This window comes from Mytilus galloprovincialis, chromosome 3, assembly GCF_965363235.1.
Source record: "Mytilus galloprovincialis chromosome 3, xbMytGall1.hap1.1, whole genome shotgun sequence".
NCBI classification, from domain to species: Eukaryota; Metazoa; Mollusca; class Bivalvia; order Mytilida; family Mytilidae; genus Mytilus; species Mytilus galloprovincialis.
In genome coordinates this window covers 44,343,060-44,360,663 of record NC_134840.1, presented here as the reverse complement: position 1 = coordinate 44,360,663, position 17,604 = coordinate 44,343,060, and the positions used below count along the sequence as shown (strand labels likewise).

General features: G+C 33.7%; 2 protein-coding genes across 2 annotated transcripts; one reads left to right on the top strand and one right to left on the bottom strand.

The window, feature by feature from the left end:
- Window positions 1–4,579: 4,579 nt before the first annotated feature.
- On the bottom strand, window positions 4,580–8,031 carry LOC143068055 (actin, non-muscle 6.2-like). Its single transcript, XM_076241797.1, has 2 exons — window positions 7,805–8,031; window positions 4,580–5,898 (listed from the first exon to the last, which is right to left on the bottom strand). Exons 1-2 carry the CDS (start codon window positions 7,919–7,921, stop codon window positions 4,900–4,902), a joined length of 1,116 nt encoding a protein of 371 aa, XP_076097912.1. The 5' UTR covers window positions 7,922–8,031; the 3' UTR covers window positions 4,580–4,899.
- Window positions 8,032–11,530: 3,499 nt separating this feature from the next.
- Window positions 11,531–13,906, top strand: LOC143068054 (actin, cytoplasmic-like). The gene is made up of 2 exons (XM_076241796.1): window positions 11,531–11,751; window positions 12,735–13,906. The coding sequence occupies exons 1-2, from the start codon at window positions 11,626–11,628 to the stop codon at window positions 13,737–13,739; spliced, it is 1,131 nt and encodes a 376-aa protein (XP_076097911.1). The 5' UTR covers window positions 11,531–11,625; the 3' UTR covers window positions 13,740–13,906.
- Window positions 13,907–17,604: the final 3,698 nt, after the last annotated feature.

Here is a 17,604-nt window from a genome sequence, read left to right as displayed (position 1 = left end):
TAGCTAGTATATCATATTATCATATGTTGTAGTACATGTCTCTTTTTGTGGGTAGAACAAAATTAATGAATATTTAAAACCTTTTCTCCACTTTCTACTATAGACGTATATTTTATCATCTTTGTCCTTGTCTATTATTTTTTCTTTAAATAATGTAGCGAGGCAGTTGCTTCATCGCCACAAAGGAATAGACAGGGGATGAAGAATTTGTCATAAGGGGCTGGGCCCATGAGGACTGCCATTAGAGGGTCCCGCTTTAGTGATTTCCTAAATAATCAATCGAATTGTTCCCACAAAAGGGGTGCCCGGGCCCACGCCCGTCTAAGTCTGTCTGATCGATGCGACCGGAGAAAGAGAAGAAAGATACTTGTTGAAGTATTCTATTGGAAGGGACAATATATATATTTTTTTTATGCAATACCTCATTGTATTTTAGCAGACAGGCTATGAAAACAGACGACGACTTGTTACATCATTTGAACAAGAAGGAAAAGCTATCTACCAGTCGCCGGAAATCTATTGGACCATAGTGAACATTGGTTTATTGCAGTAGTAACATATGTAGTTGATTCAAACTAATCTTAAGGTCTGGTAATTTTGTATTTTCATTTGAATAAATTGTTATATTCACTTATTTTTATTTGTATTTATCATTTCAAGTGTAAATTTATTAACACAAAGCAGACACGAACCAAAATAATAATAATCACAACCTATATACTATTTACTTAGTCAAAGGGGTATAACTACAATTATTACTAATTCGATTTAATATTTTGCAACAAATTTTTCTGATTCAGATCTAGACGAGGAAACTGACACAGGGTTAGGTAAACCACAGATGTAATACCTCTCTGGGTAAACATACAAACCAAAAGTCCGATACTTAATTCTAGGGGGACTAGGTTATAATAGTGAAGAGGCGCTGGAATATGTCATTTATAAAATTTCATGATATTACCAAAGTTCGAGAAATTAAAATAAAATATATTTAACAAGGTTGCAGGTTAAACCATAAGATTTATCAAATGTCCATTTTTTCATAGATTCGAGTATAACGAATTTTCATAGAATCTTCGATTGTGAGCAAGAAGATTCACAAATAGATGACCATCAATGAATTTAGGGATCGACTTACGAACGGTTTCAACTTTTTTTATGACGCTGTGAAACTATATATCATGAACCTTTGTAGCATGTTTACATTTTACATCTTTGTGAGATTTTTTCATTGCCTACAACACTAGTGTCTTTTACATTTACTCGTCATTCACGACGTGTATCAAACGTAATGTTTATAGAGCCAATTTCTTCGTATGAAACAATTTCCTCTAATAAAGCAGTGCAATGTATTCATTAGATTCCTGTAAGTCTTGCATATACTGTTGGTTCTATTCCTCACTTAACATGCCTATTCCGGAACCACTAACACATCGTTTGATGCATATTTGAGAAAAGACATGTATCAATTTTTTTGGACTAATTTATTTCATAGGCGAGTTTGGAAAGACCCTAGATACTTATTGCGAAAGAAAGATGCACTTAGAAGTGATCCTAGAAGACGTAAATGTGTTTATCATCGGAGGGATTTAATACCCAAGTGTGTGATTGAGCTAGTGGAACAGTGGTTTCCAAACTTATCAGGAAAATAAATACATGGGTTACATAACATGCATTAGGGAATACTAACTTAGAAATAAAAGCGCCGATTAGAAATATACTGAATAGACACGATGCATTATTTGGTGTTTATATATATCTGATATATGGATGCTAATAGTTCCGCTGACTCTTAAGGTCAGCAGCATGTATACTTCCTGTGTAAACAATAACAATAAAAGCTCGCCTTAAGCATGTTAAGATGTCAGTTTGGGAAATACAAAGTTTGAAAATATTTACAACCTTGCTATTTCTATAAAAACAGGTATTTTTTCAGCAATATTTGACAAGGGTGTGTTGTTGTTCCCTTCTTGAGTACTAAATACATGATGTATGTGAATTAAAATGAAAATAAAAGAAATATGTGAAAAACTGTGCTTTAATTTGGAAAAACTGAAAGAAAACCTCATAAACCATGATATTTTTCATTGGCAGCTATTAATCCTATTTGTAACTTAAGACCGGACTTTCAATTATCTCGAAAACTATATTAGAGAGAGACAAATTATAAACAACAGAGTAAGATATATAAGTAAATAAAGTGAAGGAAAGTGTAAATCGATTCCTTATTTGGGTTATTGTCCTAACATGACATGACCATTAAAAAAATAGTATGTGAAAGGACATGATTCATACTTGGCCAGAATTGTAAAAGATTGTGGCCAGTGTGGTAAATACATGTCAGTATTGTGTGCTTTGTCAGGTTATATACAAAAGCTCCTGTGAGTCTATTGTACCAAAAAAGATGAAGGGACGTGTTTGTATGTCTGCAAGCAAAATGATGCTCCCTCAGTATAACTTATTTGTTTCTAATACATTTTTAGCTCATCTGGCCCGAAGGGCCAAGTGAGCTTTTCTCATCACTTTGCGTCCGGCGTCCGGCGTCGTCGTCGTCGTTAACTTTTACAAAAATCTTCTCCTCTGAAACTACTGGGCCAAATTTAACCAAACTTGGCCACAATCATCATTGGGGTATCTAGTTAAGAAAATGTGAGGCGTGACCCGGCCAACCAACCAAGATGGCCGCCATGCCTAAAATAGAATATAGGCCAGGGGTAAAATGTAGATTTTGGCTTATAACTCTGAAACCAAAGCATTTAGAGCAAATCTGACATGGGGGTTAAATTGTTTATTAGGTCAAGATCTATCTGCCCTGAAATTTTCAGACAAATCAGACAACCCGTTGTTGGGTTGCTGCAACCAAATTAGTAATTTTAAGGAAAGTTTTGCAGTTTTTGGTTATTATCTTGAATATTATTATAGATAGAGATAAACTGTAAACAGCAATAATGTTCAGCAAAGTAAGATCTACAAATAAGTCAACATTATAATAAAATTGTCATTTGACCCCTCAAGGAGCTATTGCCCTTTATTGTCAATTTTTAACCATTTTTCAAAAAATTTAGTATTCTTTTAAAAAAATCTTCTCCTCTGAAACTACTAGGCCAAATTTAACCAAACTTGGTCACTATCATAATTGGGGTATCTAGTTCAAAAATGTGTGGCGTGACCCGGTCAACCAACCAAGATGGCCACCATGGCTAAAAATAGAACATAGGGGTAAAATGTAGATTTTGGCTTATAACTCTGAAACCAAAGCATTTAGAGCAAATCTGACATGGTTTAAAATGATTATTAGGTCAAGATCTATCTGCCCTGAAATTTTCAGACAAATCAGACAACCTCTTGTTGGGTTGCTGCCCCCAAATTAGTAATTTTGAATAAAATTTTGCAGTTTTTGGTTGTTATCTTGAATATTATTACAGATAGAGACAAACTGTAAGCAGCAATAATGTTCAGCAAAATAAGATCTACAAGTAAGTCAACATGACCAAAATTGTCAATTGACCCCTTAAGGAGTTATTGCCCTTTTTTTAGAAAATATTTTCTACTGTAATGACTGGGCCAAGTTCATTATAGATAGAGATAATTGTAGCAACAAAAATGTTCAGTAAAGTAAGATCTACAAACACATCACCATCTCCAAAACTCAATTTTGTCATGAATTTATCTGTGTCCATTGTTTAATATGCACAAAGACCAAGGTGAGCGACACAGGCTCTTGAGAGCCTCTAGTTATAATAGGTATGATGAATTCGTTACTTGCTAGTGATTCATTAGAACCTTACTTTTTTTTCTAATAGAATGATGAATTCGTTACTTTCTATTAATTCACAGAACCTTTGAGCGCAAATTTACGATTTTTAATACAATGTATCATATAATTAAATCATCTAAGTTACCTTCCCTCCTGAATCACAAACCAAAATTGTTTTTCAATTGTACAACCGAATTTTATCATATGGCATACGCTTCTATAGACGATTTTTCAGATAATTATCACAAACAGAACGTTGTAAAACAAAATATTGCAAACCTGTATTATGAAAGTCAACTTTAAAAATAGTAGCTTTTGGATGAAGTTTGTAATTAGTAAAGTGAAATGTTCAACGTACTGTAAGATGTCTCAAATCGTCAAAAGAACAAACACGTTTCTGAATATGGTGTATTATCTTAGCGCAGTATCATCATAACGATGCTATATTTTTCTCAAATCAAAACCAAGTCGGCGGTGTGCTCGTCTCGAGATCCGAGCACAGTCACTTTTCTGAGACGAGAGTCTGTGGATCCGAGGATAATGGATAGCCCGTTCAAAATTAGAAATACCGACTAATGTAATATTTACCTATGGGTTTTAAGCTCTAGGCAATCGTATCCACAAACTTAAAATATTAAAATAATTGGATGTTGTATTATTACCAATAATTAGACAACTAGCTGTAAAGACTAAACATGCTACTAGTTATAGAAAAAAGAACAATTATCCTCGTTGATTGAAGTTATTTTGTTTTTTTCTATTACATTTGCCTAACAAACAACAATTAACAGCCAGCGTTCTAAAACAAAATATTAAAGGAAGTAAAAGGTATAAAACTATTTATTTTATATGTTAAAGAGTTCTGTGTACAAAAAGAAAGAAAAAAATATTTACACACATAAAATATACACTGAGGAAAAAAAATATTAAAATTCTATTGTTCACAAACTGCAGTTTCGGATGAAGCCACGTTATATGAAAATATGGTATAGTTTAATTGTTAACAACATGCACAACTACCTATAAATATTAACTTTAACTTCACTATTAACGTACCACAAAAGATGATAGGTTGGATGTACATAGGTATATGCGTTTTTCTGTTCTTCATTATTTTAGTTCTACCGACGTAACCAAAATTCTTAGAATATTCCAGAAAACAAAGGAATATTATCTAAACCACTCTCTTTATATTGTTGAAGTGACAATATCTGATTTGAAAATGCATCAGACGCGGCAAGAATGGACCCTCCAACCCACGCCGAGAAAGCACGATCTGGAGGCGCAGAGATTTGAATCTTTATAGACGGAGGAGCTAGCGATGCCAGGCCATTTTTGAGTCTGTCTCCAAAACCAGGTGTCAATGTGACTCCTCCTGCTAGAACCACGTTGTGATAAAGGTCTTTGCGCACATCCATGTCACATTTCATTATGGAGCTGTATACTAAATCATGTAAACCAGGGGTCTCTATACCAATAAGCTCAGGTTCAAATAAAGGCTCCGTACACCTGAAGCGCTCTTTATCAAGGACTATTTTCTTTCCATCGGAAAAAGTATAGTTTTGCTCAAGCGACGAATCGGACAAGGTCATATCCTTTTCGAAATCCAAACTCACATATGAATGTTTTTCTCGCACATCTTTTAATAAGGCTGATGCGTATTCTTCCGTAGGTATGAAAGAATATCCTTTCTCTGTTAAAAGTTGAGCTAGACAGCTATCTAAATCTCGACCCCCTAGATTTAAGCTTGTCATCCCTTCCGAAAGCAAGACCCCTTCATAGATTGGAACAACGTGACTAAGTGAGTCACCACAACTACAAACAATGCCGGTTTTTCTACCAGAGGCCCAAAGTGAGAGAACAGCATCGACTGCAATCTGCATGCCCGCAACCTGAAACTTTTCGAATAAAATTTCATACATTTTATTTCTGTTTTTCGTATTATCTTCAGCACTTCCAGTCACCAAAAACGTATTCTCCTTCGGATCAACTTTCAGTGCTGATGTAAACATGAAATCCCATACTTTTTCCATGTCATCCCAGTCGTCCACTATTCCTCTATGGATTGGATACTTCAATGATAAACCTTCTCGTTTATGTAATGCATCCTCTCCAATAAATGAGGCTTCTTTCTTATCAGACTACAATTAAAATGAATACAAAAATCATTATTTGTGTTTTAATATAATTATAGTAACACAATTTCCGTAGATATGTTGTTGCATATTGCAAAGTACATTTGTAAACTTTTCTAGCAATGTGTTTACTATCCACATAGCAAAATGCACATTGCTAGAAAACAAAGAAATATTGATGCCAACGAAAACGTTAATAATGTAATACAAAAAGACAGGAAATACGAAAAAAGATTTGAAAACATTTAAAATTTTAATCTGCTAATCGAGTCCCTGTGGGTAAATGTTGAGATCACACTCACCTGTTATTTTCAGGTGACCTTTAATTTATTTTACATCCCAGTTGTTACTTACGAGTAGGGATACTAATGGTAAGACATATGTCCTGCGGTGACTTCAGAACATGTACATGATCGTCACACCAACAGTATTTCGTATGTGGATTGATTGTAAGAAGTACTTTTTATAATTATTATAGGAATTTGATACATATACATTAAGATTCATTGATGAATGGGGTATGAGTATTTAACGCCTGGTGACAAATTTTACGCAAACGTGTATTAACGGTAAAGTGTTGATGTGATGTGAATATATAAGAGCTAAGAGTCATAAAAAAAATACCCGTCACCTACCCGAACACATCTTCCGAGTCGACCAGACATGTCAAACCGGACACTCATTTTGTTTATTTTGCGGGATGCGTTAGTACTTGGTCACGTCCGATCGAAATGGGGTCGTTTGAGAGACGCGCTCTAAGTATTTCATAAAGGACTTCATCGTTACTCTCCAGGCTTATTGGTTTCCTATTTATGATCATTTATATTTTTCTGTCATTTTTTTGTGTGCAGGCAAATGTACTGTTGGGTCAATCGAAGCTACGATACTGCACAGATTACCGGTAGAGAATGAGACTCCAAAAATAAAGCTACGAACAAAGTAAATACTTGTAATTAAGATTTGATTTGTCGCCCGTTGACCGTTAAAGTAGTCATACTTGCATGTTTATTGATAATTTTTTTCAAATGTCATATCGCAAACTTCCGCATCAATACATTTTTATAAATACACACGAAACGATATTATATTATTAATAAAAAAAAGAACGTTCCAGTGGCGGATCCAGAAATTGACCTAAGAGGGGCCCGCTCCATTCACACTTCAGTGATTCCCTATATAAGCAACCAATTTTTTTCCAAATAAGGGGAGCCCGGGCCCCCTGCCCCCCCCCCCCCCCCCCCAAATCCGCCCCTGCGTTCAATCTGTTCGGACGTACATGTTTTTTTTTTCATTGGATGCGAAACTGATACCGGCTATCCAGTTTTTGATAAATTTTGGCAATGTTTAAAGAAAATAAACAGGAAGTAATTTCTCACAAATATCAAAATTCTATCTAGTAGTACGGTAAATTTATGTAATGTTTTTCAGATCATATAAATCTAACGTTTTAGTGTCAAATTTGCTGCAACGCAGCAATGCAACATTTTACAAAACGTAGATAAGAATGCAAATATTCATTTTACAAGAATTGTCTTCAACAACAAGGTGTGTAAGGCTGAATAATTTAATGTTTTTTTAAGAATATTTGTAAAAAAATATTGAAAGCTAAGAATTCATTTTATTCCTTGATATTCAAGCCACATCTTCCTGACATTGTCTCCGTGCATCAAACGTATGCATGTACATATAATAACAACAATAAAACTTAAATATTACAAACCAATTATACCAATGTATGAATACTATCGACGTAAAAGATCATTAAATAAAACTCTTTTATGTATGATAACTTATATATTCAAAACGAAAGGTCTATATAGACAGCATAGAACCAAGGCCAGCTACGAAGGCTATAAACAATGTTATTATTTATGTGTTATAAAAAGACAACATAATAAATCCCTTTACATACCTCATCTTTTGGGTAACCCACGATAGTTGGAATGATAGCAGACGGTTTGTCTTCTCCTGCAAATCCACCTTTGCATGATCCAGAACCATTATCCAACACAATCACAGAACTCGACATCTTTGGGAGGACCAAACTGTTTCATAAATGAGATAATATTTCAAATATTTTATACATCTATATCAAATATCTGTAAATCGTTAAACCATGTCAGAAAGGTTGAGGCACATAAGGGAACATATGTGTCTGCTAAATACATAAAAATATACACACTGTAAATATTTAAAAAAGAATCTTGCAGTATTTCTCGTATCGTGTTGTTATCTTTATGAGGGTCTGGAAAAGAGAAATTTGGGGCAATACAACTATTGTGCTAAAATATAAAGAATAGAGAATACTGGACAACGACAGTATGGGCAAGAGAAAAAAAAAGAAATAATAGAAAATTTTGGGCAATAAATATGAAAATTAGAAAAAATGACAACTGTTTCATAAAGAATACCCATTCAGACTTTCCTTAAAACGCACATATAAACTGTTTTTGTGAGAAGGTTGATAGATGTACTTCCTCCATTTCCTTAGGGGGGACTTACTATTATATATAAATAGTGGTAGGGATGAGCCGCTGGAATAGGTCACATTTTTATGCTCTATGGATATATGAAAAGGGTGAGAAATTCAGATTGAATATATCAATATCATTGGCGGATCCGGGGGGGGGGGGGGGGGGAGGGGGGGGGGGGAGTCCGGGGTGTTGGAAACCCCCTTTTTTTTACAAGCAATGCATTTGAATGGGAGCATATAGTTGGAACCCCCCTCTTTTACTCTAGGTTGGGACCCCCAATCTTTTTAAAATAGCTGGATCCGCCCCTGAATATAGGTTGATATTATCATTGCTTGATTATATCATAAGTATCTGAAACTAATCAGTTGTCCTATTTATTTTTGATGCGGTTAAATCACAGTCGTAAATGCATCAGTTATTTGTCAAGCTAATTAAACTTATTTATTCTCTGCTTATCACATGGATCAAATTCTATTGAAGATGAGACCCATTTTACAGTAAATTGTCCATTATATAATGAACAGAAGAAATTATTATTTGATAAAGTTATCACTTTTTGTACTAATTTTAAAGAACTACCTAATGATAAGAAATATTTCTGGCTGTTCACAAATGAGCATTTACCAACTCTCATGTGCCTAGGAAATTACATTATTAAAGGTTTAGAAATAAGGTCCAGATGTAAAAAAAATATATGAAATAATATAATAGTTTATTGTTATAACATTTAATATAAAAGTTATATAAAACACATGTTGTGTTAGGCTCTGATCCTGTCCATAATGTTATCGTATGGTATTAGTTTTCTGTTTTGCTTTTTCCAATCATATTGTGTTGTACAATGATGCCCTTTATGGGTTTTTGATTAGATTAATAAAATTCTTATCTTATCTTATCTTATTCTGATTTGGTATTTCCACTGATGCCTGTGATAGATGCAATAAATCCGAACATTTTGACATTTGCACCTAATTAACATTCAAAGGTTTATACATAAAACATAACAATTATTTAAAGAAATTCCATTGTGTCAGCATCCTTTAAGAGGGAACGGCAATGCAACAGTTTTTAATTAATGTTAAACATGTTAAAATCAGTGAAAGTGTTACTCTCTGGGGTGATACTACATTCATCTGCAGGGCCGTAACTAAATTGAGGCAAATGAGGCAAATGCCTCATGTTAGAAATTTAAAAAAAAACAAACTTAAACAAAAGATTGTCTTAATATCGAATTGTTTTCATGGAAAGTGTCTAGCAAGAAGCAAGTTTTCTTCACTCTCTGGTGTCGCCCCTGCATGTTTTTCGTGATCCATGTTTCTATTTTACTTTTAGTTTTCAGAGTTGATGGTCTATTGTTTTGTACTTCTATGTGACTGTCCCGGGTTTGTGATGATTTTCATTTGTAAACGTGTGGTTTTGCAATGTACCATGCCCACCGATGTCCAGACATTGTGTGAGAAAATATTTTAAGAATATACGATGCTACAAGACACAGAAAAAAATGGTCGTTTCTGCATGGAGAATTGAACTTGATATCAAAGAATACTAAACTGGCTTTTTTAGATAAAACTAGAAAGCTGACATGGTTTAAATTAAAGTAAGGTCACCAATTTCCTGGATTCAAATAATTTGGGAAAAAAAAAACAATAATGTATTGCCATATGACCTTTGCCATTGAAGGGTTTAACTTGCATTAAGTCATGTTCAGACCCTCTAACAGAAAATAAAGGAATATGGAGTAAATGTGTACGAAACATAATCGCACAGAGTCAATGCATAGAAAAAATTCTAAAAGACAATGGTCAAAGTTGCTGGAGGATCTTCAACAATAAAAGAATCAATAATACCGTAAAACAGGGTCAAGATGGTCCCTAGTGTCGACTGAAGCAGTACTAGTACTTACAGTACAATCTGTCACTATATTTAAATCTAGTCATAAAAACATAACCATAGTCTTAGCACAATAAAATTAAGACAAAAACAGACAGACAGATCCTGTATTAATGAATTACGATTTTTGCTTTATCCGTGAAATTTTCAGAATGCACGATTTTTCGAAATTTTTCTCAGAGCTTCTGGGGGCCAAACACCCCTACCAAAAACAAAATTGAAGTTGCCCCCCGAGCCATTTCCAATCCATTCCCAAAAACATCCCATGCGCTAGCGCTTATACTTTTGTTGTCTCGTCTATGAACTTTCACGACACGCTCCTGTAAAATGGTTCAGAAGAACTCGCATCCAGAAAGTTCAGAAGGAATTCATTGTATGTCGGGGAAAAGGGGGGGGGGTATTTTAAGTGTCAAATAAAGAAATTTCTGGCTATATACCGTAGCTACTTTGAATTTGTATACTATTTCCCTCGTGTCTGGTCTTATAAAAGGTTTTGAGAACAAATTGTCATCAATCAGACATGTTTTTATGCTTTCTAGCTTTTGCCATCACTTGTGACGTGTGTCGTCTGTCGTCCATTAACCTTTACAAAGATCATCTCCTCTGAAACCATAAAGATCTAAAGTTAACTAAACTTGCAATTGGTCACAATCATCACCGGGCTATCTTAATTGAATAGCTGTCCTTAATAAGATGAAAGCCACAATGTCAGTTACAAACACACGTACAGACTCATGAACATGTTGTTCAACTTGTTCATACATAAAAAAATTTAATATTCAACTAATAAATAATAAAGAAAAACTTAATATAAGTAATCACTACTGATGTTGTACGATTTTATTTTTACGGCGATATTCTCTATGTTGATAACCATATATGGTTGTCGGTGTTGACGATTTTAAACCACGTTTTTGTTTTTATGCATACATATATAGTATAACAACCAAATTTTCTCTATAAGGTAGTATAAACAAAGATATTGTGTTTTTTTGTCATAGTTACAAATGTATGCTACAATAAAACTGTCTTTCGGTTTCCTTGTTGGTATATATAGAACACCCCTATGTTCATTTTATCTCAGGCTGATTAGGCAGAAAACCTTATAAACAATCTTTCGTGACGGAAACATGTTTTTCACTGAACTGTCATATTTTGCTACGGATATCAGTCGGAAAAACAATATACAGACTCATCTCATTTACATCTTTCAGTACTTCATTTCGTACATCCTGTTTAATTTGATACCTTATTTGGTAATAAATGTTACGAGATTGCTGCATACAATAAGTAGTTGGTCCTTGCCGGTCTTGACTTCACTTTAACGTCTACAGTCTGTGTGTCAGTATCGAACTTCAGCCTTACGAAGATGTGTGACGAGGATCTCTCCGCTTTGGTTGTTGACAATGGGTCTGGAATGTGTAAAGCTGGTTTTGCTGGAGATGATGCCCCACGAGCAGTGTTCCCGTCTATTGTTGGACGCCCAAGACATCAGGTAAGATAACTCAATATTTAAATTTTTTTCTACACATAAATTATCGTGATCAGAATTCGAATGAACGTCTAGTTGCAAATATTTCAAATAGCAAGACAAGATCTAAATGTGCAATACATCAACATGAGCTTAAAAGTTGTTGATCTGAGATAATAGTTGGGAAATTTTGTAACAAGGGCAAAATTATGTAGTGTCGATCAACAGATCCCCAAAATGTACCGTTGATGCTTTAATCAAAGTGTTCAAACTCTCCGAATTATTATGTAAACGAGGTCTTAGCTTTTAGCACGATGACTTTTGTTGTATTTTGGACATATTTTATATCAAATGAGTAGAAGAGAGACTTTATTTTAAATTAAAACAAAACTTCCGCCTAAAACATTACAATGTTCAATACGCTTACAATACAATGCTCAAAACACAAATGGTGTTATACAACTTTTAATTGTGCACATATATAAAGCAAATATTCAGAACTCAAAAACTGCACAACCACACAAACACTTCCGTGAATTGATTTTTATATTTGTCTAATTATGGTTAACAAGGTAAAAATTAAAACAATTTTTAAAAGGGAAGAAAAACAATTTTAAAAAGGAAGAAAATGTTTGCATAGTTAACTTATAAGTTAATAAGGAAGTAACTGGTAAATTTAAACGGAAACATATCAAATTCTACAATAAAATGTGTCACGCACTTCAACTCTCTTAATAATTTTGAGGCAATGGATCAAATAGGGTATACTTTGTAACACCGAAAAAATAAATGACGCCCTAAATAACCTCTAATTACAAAAAGTTGATTTTTTATTTAAAAAGTACCATGTAGTCTTTACTATCTCTATCTGTAAATGCTTTGAAAAATGTTGCTTCATGGACAAAATCAACATTTCACATATTTTCATATTATTTCCGTATTTAGAACAATAGAGAAGGATATTCGAAAGTTAGTTTCTTATGTTTAAATGTTTAATTTGTTTTCAGGGTGTCATGGTTGGTATGGGACAAAAGGACAGCTACGTTGGTGATGAAGCACAGAGTAAAAGAGGAATTTTAACACTCAAATACCCAATTGAACACGGAATTGTTACAAACTGGGATGACATGGAAAAAATATGGCATCACACATTCTACAACGAACTCAGGGTTGCCCCAGAAGAACACCCCGTACTTTTGACAGAGGCACCTCTTAATCCAAAAGCTAATAGAGAAAAGATGACTCAGATCATGTTCGAAACCTTCAATTCTCCAGCTATGTACGTAGCCATACAAGCAGTACTCTCCCTTTACGCTTCCGGTAGAACAACAGGAATCGTCATGGACTCTGGTGACGGAGTCAGTCATACAGTACCCATTTATGAAGGGTATGCTTTGCCGCATGCTATCTTGAGATTGGATCTTGCTGGAAGAGATTTGACAGACTACCTGATGAAAATTCTTACAGAAAGAGGATATTCCTTCACAACAACTGCAGAACGTGAAATTGTCCGTGATATAAAAGAAAAACTTTGTTACGTTGCTCTAGATTTTGAACAAGAAATGCAGACAGCAGCTACATCATCATCACTTGAAAAAAGCTACGAGTTACCAGATGGTCAAGTCATTACTATTGGAAATGAGCGTTTCCGGTGCCCAGAAGCCATGTTCCAACCATCTTTCTTGGGAATGGAATCAGCCGGTTTACACGAAACCACCTACAACAGTATAATGAAATGTGACGTAGATATCCGTAAAGATTTATACGCCAACACAGTACTATCTGGAGGTTCCACCATGTTTGCCGGAATAGCTGACAGAATGCAGAAGGAAATCACTGCTTTGTGTCCACCGACCATGAAAGTCAAAATAATTGCCCCACCAGAGAGGAAATACTCTGTCTGGATTGGTGGATCTATTTTAGCCTCACTTTCTACTTTCCAACAAATGTGGATAAGTAAGCAAGAGTATGATGAATCCGGTCCTAGCATTGTACATCGTAAATGTTTCTAAACATAGATCTCTTAATAAGACAATCATTATCTTTTTATCAAGCATAGTATGAACTCGTTTTAAACCATGAACAACTCTCTTACTTTGCTATTTGCTATTAAATAAATTGTAAACAAATGTATTTGATGGTGTTTTGAATACAAAAATAAAATAAATCTGTACATTCAGTTTGTTTATTAACTGATTCCAGTACATGTGTATATATATATAAAATCCTGTATTCACCTATATATATACTAGTATATGGAGCCCTTCAATAACAATTGTCCATCCGTCACAAACCATTTCAAGCCAAATAATCAAACTTGGTGTCTGTCATAGCTATCTTAACAGTATTAGTTTTGATCATTGTCGAAGGCCTAACGGTGACCTGTACATAGTTGTTAACATCTACGTCATTTTGTCTTTGATAATTGTGTAATTGGCAATCATTGAGCATCTTATCATTTTTATAATGGTGTCAATGTACGTCATAACCAGATACTGTGTTGTAACTGTTTGGATATCTATAAGGTCAAATTCACAAGAATAGTTTGCTTGGTGCAGAATATTGGTGTTTAATGTCGTATTTGACATCATGTATAGTGTATAGGCAGACCATACATATGATTATGCAGATTATAAACAACCCGTACAGTCCAATTATTATGATCATTCACAAATAATGTTATGAGTAAAGGATATGTGTGTTATACCTCAATGAGACAGCGACCCCCAAAAACAAAATCCATACAAAGTTCTGTTGCGAGAGTTCTTTAAAATGTAAAGAGAGCATGGCACTCGCCCTACACGCACGACATTGAATTAAAAGTCAAAATTCCGACCGACAAAGCTTTTCATCTATTACATCGCGCATAGCCAAAAGTTCAACCAAGCAAGGGGATATTCGTATTTTGACTCTGTCATCTTTTGGAATTTTATACAAAGTCCGACTGGAAATTAATTAAAGTAATCTGTATTTAAAGTCGTGTTATTATATACACACTACCATAGAACATGAGCTTTTTTTCAACTTCGCCAGTTTCTTCTTTTGTAAAGTTTAGCAACATAAACATATCAATATACTCGTGATCGATAACAGGATTACAACTTTGTACGCCTTCCGCGCGCTTTGTCTTCAAAACACTCATCCGAAAGATTTGTCAAATGCAGCTAAGGTAATTTATAAAACACACACACACACATTGAAAGCATAAGATATTAACATATACAAAGCCGTTAGAATGTAAGTAGTAGATACGTATATTCATATAAAAACATACAAGCAACTACAGACAACCACTTGAAGCATATTTAAAAATGTCGGTATAAAATTTATAGATAAAACAAAATACTTATAGGCCTCGAAGGATCAATCTACATATGCATATATATAAAGGATGGCCCAAAAAGAAATTTTTACTTTTTATTTAATATTTCGAGTAATACAATATTAGACTAATAAACAAAAACACGTATATAAAAGAAGGCATCCTTAAAGAAAAACGTTTAAAAACATTTGGGAGTATTTAGCTTTATAGTCTTTCAGATACGACTTGTGTAATCTAGTAGACAAGTGTGATACAAATGTGCTATGCCTTCAAAAGCAACATCTAACGCTGAATAATCATATTGAAATAATATGTAAAATTGTTGAAAAAAGTGTTTTCCATATGTTGTAAAAGGTTAAGTATTTAGTTTTTAAGAAGGAATCGATATTTTGAAAGTATATCGCATATTTTCCCCATACCATATAAAAATCTGTCGACCAAATGACATAGATTTTTGGTCCTATAGAGTTATCTCTCTTTGCACAATGCGAGTTCAAATCCAACCAGAGTTAAAGTTGCAACAACAGAGTACAGTCATAAAACAAGGTTAAACAATGATTTTACTTTTTCCAACTCCTGTAGCTCTGACCCTGAGAGCTCTGATACCTGAAATGTTATTTCCGCCATATTATCTCTCGTTTAATTGGTTGATCAATTGCGTGGAAATATCTTTTTACTTAGAACAGCTCAAGTGCATACTCAACTGAGGAGAAAGTATAAAAGATTGCAATATCGGTCAAAATGTGAAAAATTTACTAATTGGAAATGCTCTACTTTATAGGTATATTTATAGAGGAAGAATAGAAGGAATATTGGCAAATATTGCATTAATCTTAAACAGAAATTTAGTGAAGTATTTAATACTATATTATGATTTTAGATATGCAACAAGGTACATAAACATTACAAATAGTCATGCATTTGTTGAGCACAATTATTGTTTAAATGAGCTGAAAAATTTGATAGTCATGATTGCATAAGTCTTGCACATAGCTTAGTGCAAGAATTTTGCAATCATGACTTTCAAATGTTTCAGTGGTAAATCCTTTAATAAACTTAAATAGCGCAAAGTTAGAAACTGTTGTTTACACAGATTTAGTTTTTCTGTCAGATTATGTTATAATGATCATCTTAATACTATCGCGAGAAGAAAAGTAATGATTGCAGACTTCTGCATCTTTATGGGTGGATGCATAAGTAAGTTCCAAATATCATTAGATTTTTTACATTCGAATAATTATGAACGATAATACTAGGATATGAAATACCGTAATGTTTTGCAAACATCACTTTTCTTAACTTTTGCTTACTATTCTTTCGTTCACTTGATAAATTTCTGTCTGGTCCTTCTTAGTCCTTGTTTTTCAATATGCACGATATATATGCGTTTTATTTCAAATGAACATTACATTTTTTATTATACTGAAAAGTTTTAAAACAGGTAGATAGAATAAAAGAAAAAAACCAATATTGCTAAATTTTACCATGAATATCGCATTTTGTTCTGAACTCGTGATCATTTCATTTTTACGAATTTTATATAAAAGTGGTATATCTATCACTGTTGCCTTTGGTATTGTCTTTAATAATAGAAATATAGAAATGTTCTTCAAGTTTTTTGTATCGATTTGAAGATTACTATATATCAGTTACATTGGTCGTGCTGTCCTGCACTGTTTATTTACATTTAGTGCTTGTCTACAGTGGCCTATTTTAGAGTATACAAAAGCATTTTCTTTTAGCAATAGATACATTAATTTTTAGCTAATACAGTCACTGTGAACATTCTTGGATATGGTATAATTTAACCTTCACCGGTTTTTATTTGCAGCCGATTCCATTGAGTGTGTTGGCAAATGTAATATCTTTGGTTAGCTTGCTTGCTAGCTTAGTGCTAGCTGAACAGTGAAGTCATTATTAGGTCAGGTAAATTACCCTCCATTAAAAGTAGACTAGTTCGACAGATAACCAATTTATATGTCTGTAGGACTAGGCTTCTTCGAAAGGAGGATAGTATACCTTACCTAATACTGACTTCACGATTCAGCTAGCAAGCAAGCTAACCAAAGATACTCAATGGTATCGACTGTAATAATTGTAAATTGTTTTCTTGGCGGTTTGACTCATTTACGTCTATTCCACATCTTGTTTTTATCCACCAAAATTATACAGTAATTGAATGTACAACCGACGTAATTCACAAGTTAAATTCTAGTCCATATAACCAATGGAAGAAGTATCAGAATGAATCAACAAATTCCTTATCGAATATTTAGATTTAACGGAAAATGTGATTTCAGAAGTTGATACATACACAATACATTACTTTGTTGATACATACACAATACATTACCATGTTGATACATACACACTACATTACTATGTTGATACATACACACTACATTACTATGTTGATACATACACAATACATTACTTTGTTGATACATACACACTACATTACTATGTTGATACATACACAATACATTACTTTGTTGATACATACACACTACATTACTATGTTGATACATACACACTACATTACTATGTTGATACAT